The sequence below is a fragment of the Mustela nigripes genome, chromosome 1, assembly GCF_022355385.1.
Source record: "Mustela nigripes isolate SB6536 chromosome 1, MUSNIG.SB6536, whole genome shotgun sequence".
Taxonomy (NCBI): domain Eukaryota; kingdom Metazoa; phylum Chordata; class Mammalia; order Carnivora; family Mustelidae; genus Mustela; species Mustela nigripes.
Genome location: NC_081557.1, coordinates 22,742,977 through 22,763,209, shown reverse-complemented (window position 1 = coordinate 22,763,209; position 20,233 = coordinate 22,742,977). Strand labels below are relative to the sequence as shown.

At 37.1% G+C, this 20,233-nt stretch overlaps 1 protein-coding gene across 4 annotated transcripts in view; it reads right to left on the bottom strand.

Annotated features, from left to right (window-relative positions):
• Positions 1-20,233, bottom strand: part of DCDC1 (doublecortin domain containing 1) — a 440,084-nt gene that overhangs the window by 20,493 nt on the left and 399,358 nt on the right. For 2 of the 4 annotated variants that reach the window (XM_059406519.1, XM_059406527.1), the window contains 5 exons: positions 19,075-19,276; positions 14,174-14,326; positions 13,360-13,461; positions 8,287-8,423; positions 6,796-6,975 (listed from right to left, as the gene is read on the bottom strand). In XM_059406519.1, the coding sequence (XP_059262502.1) occupies positions 6,796-6,975; positions 8,287-8,423; positions 13,360-13,461; positions 14,174-14,326; positions 19,075-19,276 (774 nt within the window). Of the gene's footprint in view, positions 1-6,795; positions 6,976-8,286; positions 8,424-11,677; positions 11,761-13,359; positions 13,462-14,169; positions 14,327-19,074; positions 19,277-20,233 lie in introns of those variants that run through there. The other 2 variants (XM_059406535.1, XM_059406544.1) reach the window with 2 other exon arrangements.

Genomic DNA, 20,233 nt, shown 5'->3' with positions numbered 1-20,233 from the left:
AAGCAGTGAGACCACTAGAACATGAGCTATAACTGCTATAAAAAAGTGGTCAGAAAATAAATGAATTAACAATTTTAAAGCAGTGAGACCACTAGAACATGAGCTATAACTGCTATAAAAAAGTGGTCAGAAAATAAATGAATTAACAATTTTAAAGTCTTCACAGAGAAAAAAATGAAGTAAAAATGGAAAACATCAAAGGGACATGGGCAAGGAAGAGAAAACCAAAACATTCCAACTTTCTAGTTATCCATGAGGTCAAAAGATGCTGTTTTTTTGGTTTTTCTTTGTTAAGAACATTTATTTTTATGATTCTAACCAATGTAATAAAACCTAAAATCAGAATAAGAGAAATAGTTCATCTGTAGGAATAAACAAGATCATGTGATTTTATTCTTAGAAAATTTATGTGAATCAAGTTAGATATTAATAATGAGAGAAAAATGCTTAATAAAATGGCCAAGCATAAAATAAATGATAAAACATCGATAGTTTTTTTGTTCACAAAAATAGGCGTTTAGAAAATAGAGTTGAAAATCCATTCTAACAATAAAACAAATTAGGAATGACAACTTATTTAAAATGTGTGATGCAGGGCTCCTGGGTGGCTCAGTTGGTTAAGGCTCTGACTCTTGATTTCAGCTCGGGTCATGATCTCAGGATCCTGAGATTAAGCCCCACGTGGAACTCCCCCACTCAGCGTGGAGTCTGCTTGAGATTTTCTCTCTCTCCCTCTCCCTCTCCCTCTGCCCCTGCCCTACTCACCCCCATGCACTCCCTCTCTCTTTCTCTCCCTCTAAAATAAAAAAATAAATCTTTTTTAAAAAATTACAAAAGTTTACAGAAGGACAAAAAAAGGCATATATATGTATATATACATATATATAGACACACAAACACATAACAAACAATGCCACAGAATTCAGTGTGGCTGCAAGGATTGAATATCATGAAAGGCGTTGATTTTTAGGAAATTAATAGCCTAATACAATTACAGTCAAAACACCTGCAGGATGATTTTTAGGTGTTGAAATGTAATTCCAAAATTCATCTATAAGCATCAACATTGTAAGGATATTTAAGTAAAATCTGAAAACAAAGTACAATAGGCAATTTCTATCAGATAGCAAAAACATAAAGCTATAATAATTCAAGAAGTATTAGATACATTAGATTGTTTAAGAGCAGAAGCTAATTAAGAATTTAGCATATTATAACGTTTGTAGTCCAATTAAGCTGGGATTAGTCAGTAAGTAGGGCTGAGATAATAATTTTAAGCCAACAAATAAAGCAGAGAAGTAGCTTCAGTCAAATTTTACACTAGAAGAGAGTTTCACACAGTTTAAAAAGTAAACGAAAAAGGTAAAATTATAAAAAATCTGAAGAAAATCTGATGACTCTTCATATGACCTCAGGATAGTAAGACTATCAGAACACTTAAAAACAAAGAACAAACTTTTAAAATATATTAACTTCTATGCATTAAAAAACCCATAAACAAAATTGCAGATTTGTTACAATAAACTTAATAAAATTACCCATAATAGGCTTATTGCTTTAAAAAAAGAAAATTCGTATCAGTGTGAAAACTATGTCCAATAGCAAAAAGCAAAGGATTTAACAGGAACATAACAGGAACAGGAACAGGAAAATTGTTAAATAACAAATTTATTTAACAGATAACTAATAAATGATAAATCAGGTCAAGTCAAATCAAATCGAAATCACTTATAAAAGCAATTAAAGACATGTAAACTAATGCATGGATATAATATTCCCTCCTGTCAAACCTGCAAATACATTTTTCTAAATGACTACATTTAACATTGTTAACACCTCATGTATACAACAGGTAGGCAGAAACTCTCATTCACTATTGGCAACAGCTATCAAAGTGTTTACATAATTTGACCTAACAATCCTTCTAAGAATTTATTTGGGGAAATAATCAGAAAATTAAATATATATATATGAATAATTATATTATATATTAGATTATATATTAGGTTATATATCAGATAATTTTTTTAAAAGATTTTACTTATTTATTTGACAGACAGAGATCACAAGTAGGCAGAGAGGCAGGCAGAGAGAGAGGGGGAAGCAGGCTCCCCGCTAAGCAGAGAGCCCGATGCGGGGCTCCGATCCCAGGACCCTGAGATCATGACCTGAGCCGAAGGCAGAGGCTTAACCCACTGAGCCACCCAGGTGCCCCATATCATATAATTTTATATATATCCTTTGGAATATGCTTTATGACAGCAAAACATTAGAAAGAACCAAAATGGAAACAATAGAAAACTGAATGAATAAATAATAATGTGTCCATTTGATAGAAGATTACCATGCCATTAAAAATAATTCTTTTGTTAGAGAATGTTAAATTTATGGGGGAAAAGTTGCAATAGTTTGTGAGGTGAAAAATGCTGGTTGCAAAATTATATATACCATGTGATCTGTTATGATCACAATGGCAAAAAAATTTATAACTATATAGCAACCTCAGAAATACAGCCACTAAAATTATAACTGGTGATTTGTGGGTGACAGAATTTTCATTTCCCTCTTGGTGCATTTTCTTTTTCTAATTTTAATTCAGTGATTACATGTTTTTATATAATTTGAACATAAAACAAATGTTATTCATAATCAAAAAATTCATAGCGATGACAATTGAGTCTCATGGTTTTTCTTTTGATTCCTCTAAATTTTCCATAACAATAGTCACACCTTTCATAGACTGGCTTAGTCTGCTCAAGCTGCCAAAATAAGTATCATAGACTGGGCAGCCTGAACAACAAAAATTCATTTCTAGCAGTTCTGGAAGCTGGGAAATCCAAGAATAAGGTGGTGGCTGGTTCAATTTCTGGTTCTTTTTTGTGCCCTCACATGGGGAGGAGAGGGCTCTCATTTCCACTTCTTACAAAGGCCACAAATCCTATCAGGTTAGGACTCCACACTTATTTAATGTCATTTAACCTTAAATCCTCCTAAAAGCCATATCTCTAAGTACAGTCACACTGGGGGTTCGGCTTCAGCATAAAAATTTGGGAATGGGGGGGCACAATTCAGTCCATGGCCGTTCGTTCACCTTTATGTTTTAAGGCAACCAACAAGTTAACAACTGGGTTTCTATCTGGGGTGGGAGCAATGGGGAACTGTCCTAAAATATGTATGGACAAGTCTCTGGGAAAAACTCCCGCAGCTTGAAAAGATCCTACATAAAGGTAATTCTTAAGTTTTTCCCAACTCTACCACTAAAATGTCACTATTTTATTTATTAAGATTGTATGTGCTACTTATAATTAGAAAATGAATGTTATTTAATTAAAAAACATGTACTAAATGCAAAATATGAATTAAATATATGGCTATTTCACTTGATTTTCACAAAGATCTATTTACATGAGACAAAGTTAATGAGTTCACAAAATTCTTTTAAAAATAAATCTGAAATAAGGCATTTTCAGTACAGAAAGGCTGAACAATATCTAGTCAGTTTATGATCTTCAATGACGTTCTTAATTCCTAGTTTTTCACATGTACCTAAACTTACCAGGTATCATCTCTACAGTGGGTCATCTAAATGTATGTTTATAATTTTGCAATAACAAAAGCTCATGATAAGGAGCATCTGTGCATAGTTCTCACTCACAATCTATTTTGGGGATTTAGTTTTCAGCGACTGGTCTCCTCAGAATAGACCACATGGGCATCATAGGACTACTGCAGACTCCCTGCCGGCCTGAAGTACTTGCCTCAACAAATCACAAGGACCCGTTTCCCATGCTTTCAGGTTCTGCTTATGCATGGAGAGCTGTGTGCAACTGAGAGAGAAAACACTGGTTTTGAGATTCTGTAGAATCAAAGAGATGTTGCAGGGATGGTAGAAGACAAATGCTTCAGGACCGTAGAAGAGGGGTTGGGCAACCATAAATCAGAGAAAGATGCCGGCCCTGAGGAACGAGCCACTAACCCTGGAGAGGGAGCCGCCTTAGTGCACTGATGACGGATGAGCCCGAGCCTGTTGGAGAGGAGAGTTGCTCTAGCAATGTTCAAAGAGTGGGTAGGAAGAATGTGGTTAAATCATCCAGAATAGCCACCGCAGTGAAAGAAGCAGAGAGAAAGTCTGCATTAGAGGGGATTCAAATACCATCTGGGGGTTTTATTACAGAAAGTCGAGTGAAGCACATTGAAATGTGTTCTGTTCCTCGTCTTGCTGTAAAAAATACCAACCATTGAAATGGAGTTTCTTTGGAGCTGGTGGTGTTAGCCAGACTCCCCAGTGAAATCTGAGTCCAACTCTCCTTGTTGTCTATTTGTTCCACACACAGTGCCCTCTCCAGATGTATTCTTTATAGCCGGATAGCTTGGATGGAAACATTTCTAACTGATCACAAAAGATCTCATGCAAGTCTCCAAATACAAAAACAGATAGCGTGGGAAAGAAAAGGATAGATATAGAAAGAACTTTTTTTTTTTTTTTTAAATAAAGCAAAGAAACAAACAATACACAGCAGCTTTCTAGACATTTCCTAAGTATCTTTCTACATACTGAGACCACATCAAGCTCCATAACACATTGCTTGTCCTCTGCCATTACCTTACTCAGAGAAAGCTAGTGGCTCAAACACTTTTTAATCTGGGATAGTGTAGTGGACTGAACTGTATCCTCCCCAAAACTCACAGGCTGAAGCCCTAACCCCCTGATGTGCTTGTATTTGGAGAAAGATCCTTTAAGGAGGTAATCGAGATTAAATGAGGTCATAAGCGTTGGGCACTAATATGACAGGACTGCGACCTTATTAGAAGAGGATGAGGCACTAGAGATCTCCCTCTCCACGTATGCCAGGAGGAAAGGCTAGGTGAGGACACAAAGTGTGTGGCCGGAGAGTCCTTTTCAGAAACCAACCTTGCTGGCACCTCAATCTTGGAATTCCAGCCTCTAGGACTGTGAGAAGTAAATTTCTGTTGTTTAATGCACGCAACCTATGATATTTTGTTACAGCAGCCCAAGTAAACTCATATAGATAGCCTGCAGGGTCCCTCATACGCTTCTAAACTATCTCTCCAGAAGTATGTCTCTCTCCCTGTTTCTGGGTCCAAGCACTATCCATGTCATATGATTTATGAATCCTAACAACCATACCTTTGTGTTCAGTGCCCTCATCCTTATTAATGCTTTTTCTGAAGCATTAAGATATTGAGTCTTACCCATTTCTCAAGTTTCATCAGAGGTTCTGATTGATTCCTCTGTGGAGCCTTTCTCCTTCACCCCAGGTGGGCAGTGTTCCCCTTGTCTGAACTCCTACTGAACTTCCTGCCTGCACTGCTAATTTGACCTTGATCACGTGCTGCTAGTACTTCTCTGAGAGGAATGTCAGATTCCTTAGCTCACACATTTTTCTTACAATCTGAATTCATCATTACAAGATATAGACACAGAGAAAAATATACCAGAAAGAAACACCACCTTTATTAGCTCACCAGCAATCAGACCATCTGATAAATACTCGCAAAAAATAAAATGTTTTGTCTTTTGTTCTAAGTGTATGCACATGCTTTATGTTATGCTTCTTTCACTTAGTCTGGAACATCGACAATTGTCATTATTCTTTTCAAAGTTGATTTTAATTGAGTCATAATGCTCTATCCTATGTACTATAAATTACCAAATCCTCAGTGATGCCTGTTTAAATTATTTCTAATATATCTGTGTTATAAATACCTTGTGAAAAATATTCTTACCAAATATTTCTTTGTATAAACTCATTAAAAATCCCCAGGACAAAGTTCTAGAACTCTTCTGAGGTGCACCTCCTACTCGATTTGCCCTTATGAGCTTCCATGAACTCCTCCAGACCAGTCAAATGCCCTGTCTTGTCCTTCCCTCCAACCAACATCTGACTTTTATATGACTTCCTCTTGACCCAGAACAATTATATGAAAACATTTCACAATATTTAAAAAAGCCAATTATTGGAGATATCACCACAAGACTTTTAAAAAGTCTACCAAAATCCATTCATTAGTTGCCTGAAGTTTTTGTGTGAAGACTAAGGCAAAATGTCAAATTTTAGGACTATATCCTTATTTATTTATTTGAGAAAGAGAAAGAGAAAGAGAGAAAAGAGGGGGTACAAATGGAGGGAGGAGCAGAAGGAGAGCGACAAGCAGACATGAAACTCCATCTCACGACCCCGAGATCATGACCTGAGCAGAAATCAAGAGTCAGAGGCTTAACTGTCTGAATGACCCAGGCACTCCAACTACATCCTTGATATTACAAAAATTAATGAACTGCTACTCGTCATTTCCTTAGTCAGTGTTTTAACTTTGGAAAAGGGGAAACTTTGTCACAGTTCCAGGACTCTGGGCAGTAAGAACATGATTAGGTTTTCTCTAAGAATACTGTTGTTTTCCCTACAGAAAACATATCTAGTGAATAGTTCCTGATGGGGAAATAAATCACGCTTTCATGAATCGGGTTTTAAACACAACAGGAAAACTATTTACTTTTTTAAAGTTTAGATTTTTCCTCTTTGGCTACAGTGGTTTTAATGATCACTGGTGCTCCTAGCCAGGTGTCGTATTCTGATTTACACGCATGTCAGACAGCATTAAGCTCATTTAATCATTATATCCACCCTGTCAGGAGAGTCCTACTCCCATTTTACAGATGAGAAAATGAGGTTTAGAGAGGAAAAATAATTTGCTGAACCTGACAGTCTAGAAATGCTGAGCTGGGATTTGAATCCAAGTGCAAGAAGCAATCTCCATTCACACCAAATTTACCTCTGAAATAGTTTTGCCCCAGGCGTAAGTGCCATCGTCAGGTCTGCCTCCATTTAGATAAATCCACACGCGTTTTGCATTCGGTTGCTGATACAGGCTGCTCTGTCCAAGTGCAATACGTGTAGTTTCAACTGGAGCGTTTGTCTTGGCTTGTGGTACTTGAACTGCAGAAAGGTGCGCCTGATAAGAAAAGCCCAGCGAATACCAGGGTTAGAGAACTGCCTGGCTAGTGTGTGTATGACGAATGTGATGAAAACAGAAACACTTATGATTGCAAATAATATTTTAAAAAATTTAGGAAGTGTATTACCCTCTCCTGTCATGGACTCTTCTGTGAATTCCTCTTGCTTATTATTATCACTCTGGTGGGACACGAACCCACATAAACAATAAGTACCTTATTGTTACTTCAAGGGTTATTATTATTATCACCTTCCTGTGGTGATAATAATAATAACCCTTGGAGTAACAATAAGATACTTATTTTGGCGAAACACTTAACTTTCATTTATAATTTGGAGAATGAATGGAGATGTGTTTTTGGATTTCTGTGTGGTGTTTCTCCTACTGAGCGATTTCTCTGCATCTAACAAATGAGTTTTTGATTAAAATCACAACATCATTTTCTTTAACCAAGAAATGCTTAAGGGAATGTGCATGACTGTTGAGTCTTCACTCTCTGTCTTTTAAAATACAGCAGCCAGCCTTATACTTTGCCAGATCCCTGACAGGCAGCTTTTCATCCTACTTCAAGCATGTCCTAGTTCAATGCTTTGCATTCATTCCCTGGTCAGTGATTTATCCTTCTCAGCTTGGCAAGAAGTCATATTTCTAGCAATGTCAATTTCTTTTTTTCTAGTAACCTTGACGTGGGCACACACCTAAGATTTAGATTGAACACATTCCACGATTTGAGAAACTCTATTAAATAAGAACATATCATTTTGATGAAAAACTTCACAAAGCAAAAAGTTTTCCCAGGTCTCTATCCCCAGTCCTCTCTCAACAGCTGACCTTTCTCTTCTCGACTTTTTTATGTCTGACAATCCTGACTGATTAACCAATTGGACTGAAACTGCTTTTTGAATTCCTCACTCCTGAATGTCTCCATTGCAATTAGTATTTTGCTCCTTGCTCTTTCTACATATTGAGACATACCCTTAGGAGTGATGAGCAATGAAGCCATAAGGCTCAACTTGACTACACTTATTATAATTACCTTTGTACATATCCACTGGGCCTTTTTCTCTTCTTTGCTAAGGTCATAATTTTTGGTCTCCATTCAAACAAAACAGACTTTCATACGAGCTAGCTCTCTTTCAGATAACTACTCTCCAAATGCCAACTCAATGCTTGGCATATGCTTATGTGGTCATAACTGACCAGATGCTGGGGTTATATTAAGAGCCTAATTTTAAAATTCAATATTATACTTTTAAAACCTTATTAAAGAGGCAAAGTCTTTAATGTCTGGAGTCCTGAAGAACGTACCTCTGTATGTCTTATGAGTTCCATGAGTTTAATTTCCTCTTGAGTCTGCTCAGTCCAGCCTCCCTCCACCACCACCGGCTGCATGGGGTTTTTGTTGGGAACCATGGCGGCTGGCTGACATGCTGCTACTCGCCACCCTGGGGAAAGAAGTCCCTGGTAATGTTGTTTCTGAAGATGCGTTTTCAGATTCCAAATAAATTGGTTTGGCGTTCTATGCATAAATCATTCCACTTGGGAGCATAGACTAAAATACTAAATATATCATAAAAGCAAAGATGCCTAAGGTAATAATATCTAACAATGCCTCTTCATATGGGAGCTTGAGGCTTCAAATAGCCAGGATATGCATATTCACTGTACAGATGGAAAAGAAAGATACCATGCTGACTTCCACAGTGGCCCCGGCCTTTCCTGCACGATATGGTTCAGTGGTAATTTAGTCAAATAGAATCCATGACCTATATAGTCCATCATCTCTTCCAGTCATGGAACATATGTTTTGTTCTCTTCGCTAATAATAAGCCTTTCCCCAACAATTAGCTTAGCAGCCTGGGGATTAAGTACTTCTAAAATAATATTAACCCAAGAGACAGGAGGCTTTTTTTTCCATCTAATAATACCCGCAAGCACGATTAGTTTCTGACACCTCTGCTGTGCCCTTTAGGTTGTTAAAAAGCTGTGGTAAGAGAAAATATTTATCAGAATACTGTACTCCAAAGAATAATAGGCATTATTTAATAAGTGTGTTGATTTCAATGTATGCATTCTTCCAGCTAGTCCACTTAAAATTGTAAGAGATTGAAAAATCATACTTACAAAATTGTTTTCTTTCTCCGTGTTGAAAATAAACTCACACTGAGTCTCATACTGATTCCTAAACTTCTTAAGTAACGATAATGCTTTCTTTCGCATGTTGCTTCTAGAAACTTAGGCTGCACACCAGCTGTCAATCAGGGATTGGGCTAGATGAGGCCAATCCAAACATGTTCAAGATTTAGTCCTTGTCTCAAGTTTTTTGGGGAAGGCAGAGGTCAAGGAAATGATTGCACCAATAATCGATTGCAGTTGTGCTCCTCCAGCGAACAGGATCTCTAAAAGCATCTCACAGGGGCCACCACCCTAGTCTAGTGCCAGGGAAGGCTTCTTTGAGAAAGTAATGCTGAGGTGGATAAAATAATGGAAATACTAACATCAAATTGAGCCCTAATTTTGTTGCCAAGGGAGTCTTAATATGCAGATTTTCAGACCATGACTACAAACAGAACTCTGAAAACAATTTAGTATTTGCGGAGAATAAAGCAACTGCACTCTTGTAAGCTCAAGTTTGTGGAAATAGATCAAGCAATAAAAATAAATGGCAGCAATGACTTTTCAGGGAAATCAGAATTCTACGTACCTAATAAGCATTCTATGCAATTTATGGATGTGGAGAAAACATAATTGAATCAGTCAGCCAATGAGTTACAGTGGAAATGCCATTAGGTTATGAGCATTGGAGAAGGCCACAGTGGTACAAGAAAAATACATAACACAAATTTACGCAAATACAGTTTTTAGCTTACTCTATTCATAAAGAGTAGACGACACTAATTTATGACACATAAATATTTTATTTATAGTGCCTTTTGAACACTAAAACTTTGCTCAACCAAAGAGAGCTCAGCAATAGTTTATCATTTACGCTCTTAAAAGCCAAGATTTGAATGTAGGAAAAGAGCAAAAACCATTATGCTTTATTTGTTTTTTGTCAACTTTCTTCTAATGGTCTTAAAAAAAAATGAATGCATTTGCACTATAATTTTCATAAAGAGACATAAATTCATCACAAAAGGTTTTGGTTCAGGGAAAGATGTTCATAACAAACTACTATTTATGTAGGTAAGAATACCAATTGAAACCAAGAAAAATGTATTGATTAAATTATTTTATTTTCCTATTACATTCTCCATATATCTTATTTTAGTTCATATGAGTTCCGGGGAAAGTAACAATAATAGCTAATAATTAATGAGGAAAACTAGAGAACGTGAGTGCTTTGCTATGCTTTCAAATTGTAAATCTCACCCAGACAGCTCCCCTACCCCCTCTCCCTTGATCAGAGGCCCACCCTGGTTCAGCATTATCTGTGCTTGGGAGGGTAAGTCCACCTCACCTGAGGTTTTAGTCGGAAAATCCCTTTAGCTCTCACACTAAATAAAATGCCCCAGCATCACCTTTATACTTAACAAATGCGATACTTTGGCATAATCTGCCATTTCTTCATTTCACTGATCACTTTTTAAGACCCCCAAGTCAGAAAATGGGCTGCCTTTTTAGTAACCCTTATTCTAATATTTATTGAGTATTTATTATGTGCTGCACATGCAGTAAATACTTGACATTTCTTACTTCATCATAAAACCTTACAAAGTCATTACTAGTATTGTGATTAATATTAGCAATGACCACACTTACAAATGAAATGTAAAATCAGCTTAGCACAGTACTTTATATATGCTTAATCAATACTTGTTGGCATTCACCAATGGCTATAATAATGGAAAATAATCTACTTAGCTGCTCTTCCATCCAATCCCCAAGAAACTCATCATCCAACAGGGACTACAGTTAACTGGACTTTGACTTGTTCTTATTTGTCTTCATAATCCCGACAACTAGAAAAGTTCTTCCTCAGAGTAGGTATTTTATATGCATGTATTGAATTTACATTTAATAGCAGAAAATATAACAGTTTGTCAGTAGAGACAAGATTTATCTTAGCACTAAATTCTAAGAGAAATTTCATTAATGGATTGCTCCATAATGGACACCATCTGACATCTATCAACAGTGATACTGCAGATGATACCAACTGAACTTTAAATGATTTTTTAAATAAATGCCTTTTTAATACTTAATTATAATAAAAGCTGAAGACATAATATAAAATCAGAATATAGTAAAGGCAACTCTGCCTGGTGTTATTTTCAGTATGTTGGTTTTTATTGATTTAATTTGATACAGAAATAGACCTTAGAAAACTCAGTGGAATGAATGGTTGAAATTCTGTTCATTCTTCAATTCAGTCCTTCTACAAGTATTCACAGCACAAATTAGGTAGTAGAATTTATAATGTAACATAGGGAAGATAGTCACATGACCAGGTAATTATAGTAATGTAATAATGATTATCAGAGGGGAAGCTCAAGTTGTGATAAACTGCATTATTCCTAACATGGAAAAGGGAAAGTTTAGGAAGAAATAACAAGTAAGCTGAAAACCATTTAATCAGTAGAAGCAATCCAAAAGGACAAGGGAGAGAAAAGTTGAGGCAGAGGAAACTAAATTGTGCCAAATTCTCAGAGTTAAGAAAGCTCCTGATACGTCTCCAGGACTGAAAAGTAGTCCAAATGGTGGAGTGGTGAGAACAAGGAAAGAGAGCAGCTTACACAGGACCGTATCATGGAAGAACACGTTGAAGAGTTTCATCTTTGTCTGAAAAATAATAGGAAACTTTGAAAAGTTTTATGCCTGGAGTACCATGACAGCTTTGTATTTTTGCCTGATCACTCCAGCTTCAGAATGTCCCCATTATGCATAGACTAGAAACTACTATCAAGACTGGAAGCAGGGAATCAAGTCACAAAGCTGTTATAGTAATCCAAGGAATAGATGACAATAGCTAGAATTTAGATAACACAGTTGAGGATGGAGACCAGATTCATTTGAGAAGAGAGGTTGGAAGCAACAAGACTTACTGTTGTTTGCTTCAAGAAAGTGAGAGAGAGGGAGATGCCAGGGTTAACTCCCAGGTTTCTAAGATGGGACACATGGGTGGATGGTGGTAGGGCCCATGGCTAGAAGAAATGAAGGAGATACTGGAGTGGTGAAAACTTTAGTTTTGGACATGCCCAAGGAACATTTTGGTGAAAATGTGTAGTATTTAGAATAGCAGAGATTACCAGTCATGGTAGATGTTTTTCATGTAGACCCAATAATTCTTTTGGAAAGAACTGAATAATAGTCATTTCAACCCAGATTTCCATTTAGGGCACTTAAAATTAGTTGTGTTGCTTATTGAAGTAAAATTCACATGCTTTTGACAACAGACAGTGTGCCTACTTAGGAGTTGAAATCCTGTCAGGGCAATGACAGAGCCTGAAATGTATTCCTTTCTAGACTAAAGTCTATAATACACTTTTTCTCCCCAAAGAACCATCTGGAATCTCAAGTGTTTGGCATAGTATAACGTCTAGAACCTAAGATTCTACGACAGAGAGAATGAAAGAGGAGAACAAATACTGCCAGTTGATCACTTTGACTGTGAATAGCATATCTTGTGCTGCCTAACTTGAAGAAGCCCTGCTGATATTGACCTTTGAAAAATTCAGTACCTCCTCACTCAGATTATAAAATAGACAGGGGTGCCTGAATGGCTCAGTCAGTTAAGCCTCTGCCTTTGGCTTAGGTTATGATCCCAGGGTCCTAAGATGGAGCAGCAGGGAGTCTGCTTCTCCCTCTCCCTTTTTGCTTGCTTTCTCTCTCTCTCTCTCCATCTTTCTCTTTCTCTCTCTCTCTCAACTAAACAACAGCAACAAAAAGACTCTCTCCCTCCTCCTCTGGCCCTCCCCTGTGCACATGCCCTCTCTCTCAAATAAATAAATAAATCTTAGGAAAAAAAAAATAAAACCAAACAACTAAACAGGCAAACAATAAACAACCCCCAAACTTCTTTCCCAGCAATACCTAAGAAATAGACCAAAAGTTTTGTTTAAGGACTAATTCCAAAGCCCACAAAATGTTACTTCAGCGACTATTTCAATCCTAACATAGGGGTTAGATGACCCAGATACTCTCCTAATTTTAAAAATTTACATATAATTCATGTGGTATTCATTTTAATATAAAAGTTACAAATATAAAATCAGTACCAAAAGATATATTAGGTTTTAAACTTGCTCAAGTGACTTTTGTGACACAATATTTATAGTACTCAGTTAAACATCTGGTATCTAATAGTAGGAAAAAACTTCCAGCAAATTGGGGTTACATTTAGAATTAAACATGGTGATACTTGATTTAGTTCATACTGACCTTTTAACAGTCTCATTTTGTGTTTCATGGTGTCTAGATCAGCCAAAATTTTGTCCTTTTTTAACCAGTTCTGTTTTTCTACTTTTTCTGCTTTCTGCAAAGCTAGAAAAAATACATTTTTTTAATCTTGCATTGTGTTATCGACAGTAATTTATCATGCAAGCCAATAATTTATAAAGAACTTTCTGCTCCAAGAAATAGATTCAATTAGAAACAAGTAATTAAAAGGTAAGGGTCATTAAAAGAAACCTCATTTGAAAGATGACAGGGCTTAAGGCATTTCTTTATGGAATGGAGAAGGGGGGGAAGAAGAACAGTGCTGTTTTATTATATAGATTTACCATATGCAATAGCCATATTTCATTTTCCACTTCCACAAACTATTTGGAGGTGATGAAAGCCTGGCTTGGAACCATTCATTTTTTAAACATCCACCTACTGCCTAAAGGGTGCAATTCTTAAAAATGAAAATGTGCAGACAGGTCGTCTTCAGTGTGAATTAAACTCATTTGTTATTTTCTAATGTATACCATTATTCTCAGTCTTATAGACCAAGGATCTCTTTATCAACTAAATTAGACATTTTTCCATGCAGAATACTCCATTCCAGTAAGAAAAAACAGGGAACTGTGCAAATATAGGAGTACAGCTATCCTTGTGCACATGTTAATTGATGGACTTCCTGTTCTTTGCATAAATGTGATGTTATTATGTTGGCATTATACACATTTAATTCTTTTCTTATGGTGACATAAAATTTATTTCTCTCTTATTTATATACTTGCTTGAAAGCAAATGAAAACAAAAAACTTACCCTTTGGAGATAGAAATGGTTCACCACAGGATACCCAGATAGCAATGGGATTTCTGAGGACAAGGGCAAGCAGAGACTTATCTATACCATCCAAAGTATCGGATGTCACAGACTTTGGAACCAATTTGGTTTTCACTTTCATTCTCTGGTTTTCTAGGAAACAAATGGCACAATAACCAATGCACGATAAATAATGAATAAATTTGCCTCCTGAATTTGTTTATTCAAAATATTTCCTGTCTCATTAATGACTCGATTTAAACAGGTAATACCTAAACCAGATGCAAATATATAACTATGATCAGAAATTTCATATGCAACCAAATAATTTAAAGTAATGTGATTATAAATATACTTTAAATTCTTTTCTTATGTTTTACTAGATATGAAATAAATCTGAGGTGGCTTACTAAAATACCTACTCTGAAGAGGAATAAAATAAAGAGATAAGAAAACCAAGGAAAGGAGTAAAAAAGTATAGTGATAGAGTAAAGCCAAAGACAAAATGCCTTAGTGTCCTCTTCTTTTAAATGAATAGTAGTATCTATCTTATTCTGCTGTTGGGAAGATTAAAAGAAAAAAAAAAAAAAAGGAAAAATTTAACAAAACCAAAAGACAACTGACAGAATGGGAGAAGATATTTGCAAATGACATATCAGATAAAGGGCTAGTATCCAAAATCTATAAAGAACTCATGAAACTCAACACCCAAAGAACAAATAATCCAATCAAGAAATGGGCAGAGGACATGAACAGACATTTCTGCAAAGAACACATACAGAGGGCCAACAGACACATGAAAAAATGCTCCATATCACTCGACATCAGGGAATACAAATCAAAACCACAATGAGATTCCACCTCACACCAGTCAGAATGGCTCAAATTAACAAGTCATGAAATGATAGATGTTGGAGAGGATGTGGAGAAAGGGAAATCCTCCTACACTGTTGGTAGGAATGCAAGCTAGTGCAACCACTCTGGAAAACAGCATGGAGGTTCCTCAAAAAGTTGAAAATAGAGCTACCCTACAACCCAGCAATTGCACTACTGGGTATTTACCCTTAAGATATAAGTGTAGTGATCTGAAGCGGCACATGCACCCGAATGTTTATAGCAGCAATGCCTACAATAGCCAAACTATGGAAAGAACCTAGATGTCCATCAACAGATGAATGGATAGAGAAGATGTGACATATATATATATATATATATATATATATAATGGAATACTATGCAGCCATCAAAAGGAATGAAATCTTGCCATTTGCAATGACATGGATGGAACTAGAGAGTATTATGCTTAGCGAAATAAGTCAGTCAGAGAAAGACAACTATCATATGATCTCTCTGATATGAGGAAGTTGAGATGCAACGTGAGGGGTTTGGGGGGTAGGAAAAGAATAAATGAAACAGGACGGGATCTGGAGGGAGACAAACCATAAGAAACTCTTAATCTCACAAAATAAACTGAGGGTTGCTGGGGGGAGGGAGGTAGGGAGAGGGTGGTGGGGTTATGGACATTGGGGAAGGTATGTGCTATGGTTGGTAAGTGCTGTGAAGTGTGTAAACCTGGCAATTCACAGATCTGTACCCCTGGGGCTAATAATACATTATATGTTTATAAAAAAAGGAAAAAAACTATTTAAAAAAGGGAAAAAAAGGAAAGTGCTTAGAATAAATGGTGTTTGGTCTATTTAATTGGACGAGCATCCAAAAAATGCTAGATAATATTTTTGTTATTGAATGGACATGAAAGCGACACATTTCATTTGCTAGAGTTAAATCACAGTTTGGGTTCTGAGCATTCTAGGGGCCCAAGCAAAGAAGAAAACACAATTTCAAGATTCGCATGGGCCACATAGAGAGATAAATTTCTCAGAAGATACAACTTTTCTGGTCCTGATATCTGAGAGAAATTTATTTCAGGGTCTTCATAAGGGGGTTATCTGTGAGGTAGAAAACAGTATCCTATAAAAGAAACAAACAATATTGAGAACTTAAGACATGCTGCGCATTTCACTAAGACCTCTGCATTATCTCAGGTAAATCTCAAAATGATACTCTGAGGTACGTCCATTCTTCTTTTACAGAGTAAAGGGGGCTAAACACATAGCTTGGTAGCAGCAGAGTCAGGATTAGAACCCAGGCCATATGCCTCCAAAGCCTGTGCCCTTTACCACTATCTCCATAGAAACTGTTTTCCGCAATACAAACTGGTGGCATAACACAAGCCGAGATTCAGTAAAAGGGGCAGCAACCCACTAACGAACCAGCCTGATTCAAGGATAACCTCTAGATTATAGAGGGGAAGGGATGGCCATACCCCTTTAGTACCCAGCGTGAATAACATTACTTCCAGGCAACTTTTAAATAACAATTTGAAAGAAGAGCCTTTGATATTGTAATCTTCCAGAACCTGGAGATCAGATATTTCATATGCCAAATAAAGGCCAAACTATATGCTTTAATGATTAGCTAAGCATTAAATGTTGACATAATTATTTTAAAAAACTCATTAGAAAAGAGGACAAGTAATATCATTGTGAAATAATAGAAAAAATATATATATTACTCTCTGCCCTATGTTCCTGGCAGAGTACTTCCACTGGTCATTTTCTAAGTGATAAGAGCACTAGGATCATCTCTTGTTCAAATATTTTGTCTTTGATCCTGGCTCCTGACACAGACTCCTAAATCCTTTGGAATTTCCTGGATGATAGCAGTATCTTGCCGTCATCGTCGTCGTCGTCTTCTTCTTCTTCTTCTTCTTCTTCTGCTTCTTCTTTTTAAGATTTTATTTATTTATTTGATAGACAGAGATCACAATTAGGCAGAGGGGGAGGCAGAGGTGGGGAGAGGGGAGAGGCTTCCCGCCATGCAGAGAGCCAGACGTAAGGCTCAATCCCAGGACATTGAGATCATTACATGCATCGAAGGCAGAGGCTTAACCCACTGAGCCACCCAGGAGCCCCAGTTTCTTGTCTTCTAATGAGACTTTGGGCAGACTCATGGAGGAAGACTGGTCATCAGAAAGACCAAGCCATGATTAGAACTTTGGAATTTTCTACCCTACTCTTCACTCTCCAGTGTAGGGAGAGAGGCTGGGCATGGAATTAGTGAACAATCATGGCTACATGATGAAATCTCCATTAAAAATCCCAAAAGTACAGGGTTTGGAGAGCCTCTGAGTTGGTGAACACATGGAGATGGTAGGAGAGTGGTGGGCTTGGAGAGAGCAGAGAAGCTCTGTGCCCTTTTCCCACACACCTTGCCCTACTCATCTCTTTCACCCAGATGTTCATCTGTATTCCTTATCATATCTTTTTATAATAAACCAGTAGACAGTAAGTAGATCATTTCCTTGAGTTCTGTTGAGCTGCTCTAGCAAATTAATCCAACTGAAAAGAGGAATCATGGGAATTTCCAATTTAAACCAATTGTTCAGAAACACAGGTCTGGACAGCTTAAGTGGGGATGGAATGGGGAGCGGTCTTATGGGACTGAGCTCCTAACCCATGAGATCTGATGCTATAACCAGGTAGAGAGTGGAAAAACTGAGTTAAATTGTAGGACACCCAGCTGGTGTCCTACACCAGTTGCAGAATTGTTTGGCGTGGGGGAGAAAACACACACACCGGGTGTCAGAAGTGTTGTGAATGTGATAAGCATGTGAGAGCAAAGAAGAGACACACAGGAATAAGAGTGGGTTTTTCCTACTCAACTGTACACACAATAATGATCACTAATACTCATTAAATATTTAGTAAACATCAACCAGGCATTATTCTCAGCGGCATATACATTTATATATAAACTCCTATTCATATGTTTTATGAACACATGTTCGTATTTATGAGGACCGAATGAGTATACATTTACATGATCATCAGTGTGGAATTCGTAAAATGAGGAAACTGGGATACAAGAGGTTAAACAACCTGCCCAGGATCATTCAGCCAGAAAGGAAAAGAGGTAGGATCCGAACCCTGGAATTCTGGCTCTAAAACCCAAGTTCTTAATCTTCAAATCATGACTCTCTGTACAACAGTGGAAAGCTGAGATCACTTGCTGATTCACTGTAAGACTCGTTTGTATTAAGCAAACTGTTGCTGGGGACGCAGTTTCTGTCCTCAAGCTGTATGCAGTTTAATGAGACACACAAAGATGTAAACAGATTATAATACATGTGCTAGGAGCTGCAATACAGGTAGGTGCCTTCGTGGTGCTTCTGGGAGTTTAGAGGAGTGGTGGAGACGGGCAGGGGCAAGTAAGGGCAGCTTATAGGCAGAAGTATAGAGAGGACCCCTTCTCTTCTAATTTTATCTCTTCTAAAATAATAGAGATTTTACTGATCCAGCCCAGCCTTCTTAAGTGGTCTTTGGTTGATTTTGGTTTTAAATGTAAAAGCAAAAGCTGCCTATGTTACATCAAGTAGCTAAGTTATCAAATATATTTTATAAATTTGAGGCAATTTATTTATTGTTTTGGTGCTGAGACTAAATTTACGTTATTTGTTAACTTTTTCTTATCATTCTGCAAGGTAAAAGCAATATGACAATTTCACAAGAGAGCAGCTTCCTGTGATTTTGTAATTCTAGAAGGGGTGACCTAGTCACAGAATCACATTTAACATTTTTATGATGAAAAGTAGAATCAGCTAAATCTTTTTTTTTTTTTTTTAAGATTTTATTTATTTATTTGACAGAGAGAGATCACAAGCAGACAGAGAGGCAGGCAGAGAGAGAGAGAGGGAAGCAGGCTCCCCGCAGAGCAGAGAGCCCGATGCGGGACTCGATCCCAGGACCCTGAGATCATGACCTGAGCCGAAGGCAGCGGCCTAACCCACTGAGCCACCCAGGCGCCCCAGAATCAGCTAAATCTTAAAGAATGTAACCAACCTTTCATACTTTTAATAGTTGTCTCCTTTGTTGGAACAGGAACTGCCTCTTTCTTTTGTTTCTCCGTGTCTCTCTGGATGAAAGACTCCTCTAGTGCCCATAAAACCAAATCACATAAGGAAAGGATCATGGTCCCATCTTTGGTATATACTTTGGAGGCTGCCCTGGTGAGACCAAGTTGCTTCGTGCATTCTGTAAGAAGCTAAATAACACAGATTGTAAGGAATTGATGAGACAAAAGAGTGATAGGGCTGGGGAATAATCATGAAGAACTTATTATTTTAGAAATTTGAGAAAGTCCATTAATTTGCAAAAATAGAAGGCTAAATAATGACAGACTTGATCTTTGATTAGAGACAATTTTTTGGTATCAGACTGTCCTATGTAATTTCACAAAATTAGTCCACTCAAATTGTGAAGATAAGCTCCAAAAATTTAGCACAGCAGATGATGTATGTTAATACATTTTATCATCTGAGTATTTACTCCCTAAGAAGTGTTCAACTTAGAGATCCACTTTCAACTTTGTTGCTTTATAAGGAATAAAACTGTAGCACTTCATATGGATGAACCGGCTTAAAATAAATGAGTAGTTGACTTTCAAACCCAAACTAACACATATTCTTACTTTCATTTTGCAGATAGGGAAACAGGCTGAGAGGTTGACATTTTTGTCCAAGACTCCACAAGCCAGCTGTGGTGCTCCGGGTGAATCCTGGAGTTGCTAACTTTTGGGATTTGTTTAGTTCACTGAACAATATCTTAATAAAAAGGCTATTTGCATTCAGAAGGCAAATAGGACCAGTAAGTGTGTATGTGTGTGTTTTCAAGGAAGTCTCCAGGGTATGTCCATATCACATTCAATTTTGCTTATAAAATACGCTGTTAAAGGCATTGGTCAGAATGTATAGACAAGATAATCACCAAACAAAAGAAGGACAAAGCTGGGTTTGGACCTTTTGAGCTCTACGACAGAAACCACATGTTCCTTCCTAACACAACTCTTGCTTCTCTGATTTGAGAATGAAATGAAACAACCTGTCAACAAATAAGTGCTCAGATTTTACAAATGATAAATGAGGCGGCAGCTCTTAGAAATATTCAGATGACATACAGCCTGAAGCTGGAATGGGAAGGAAGGTGAAAAGGGGGGGGGGGG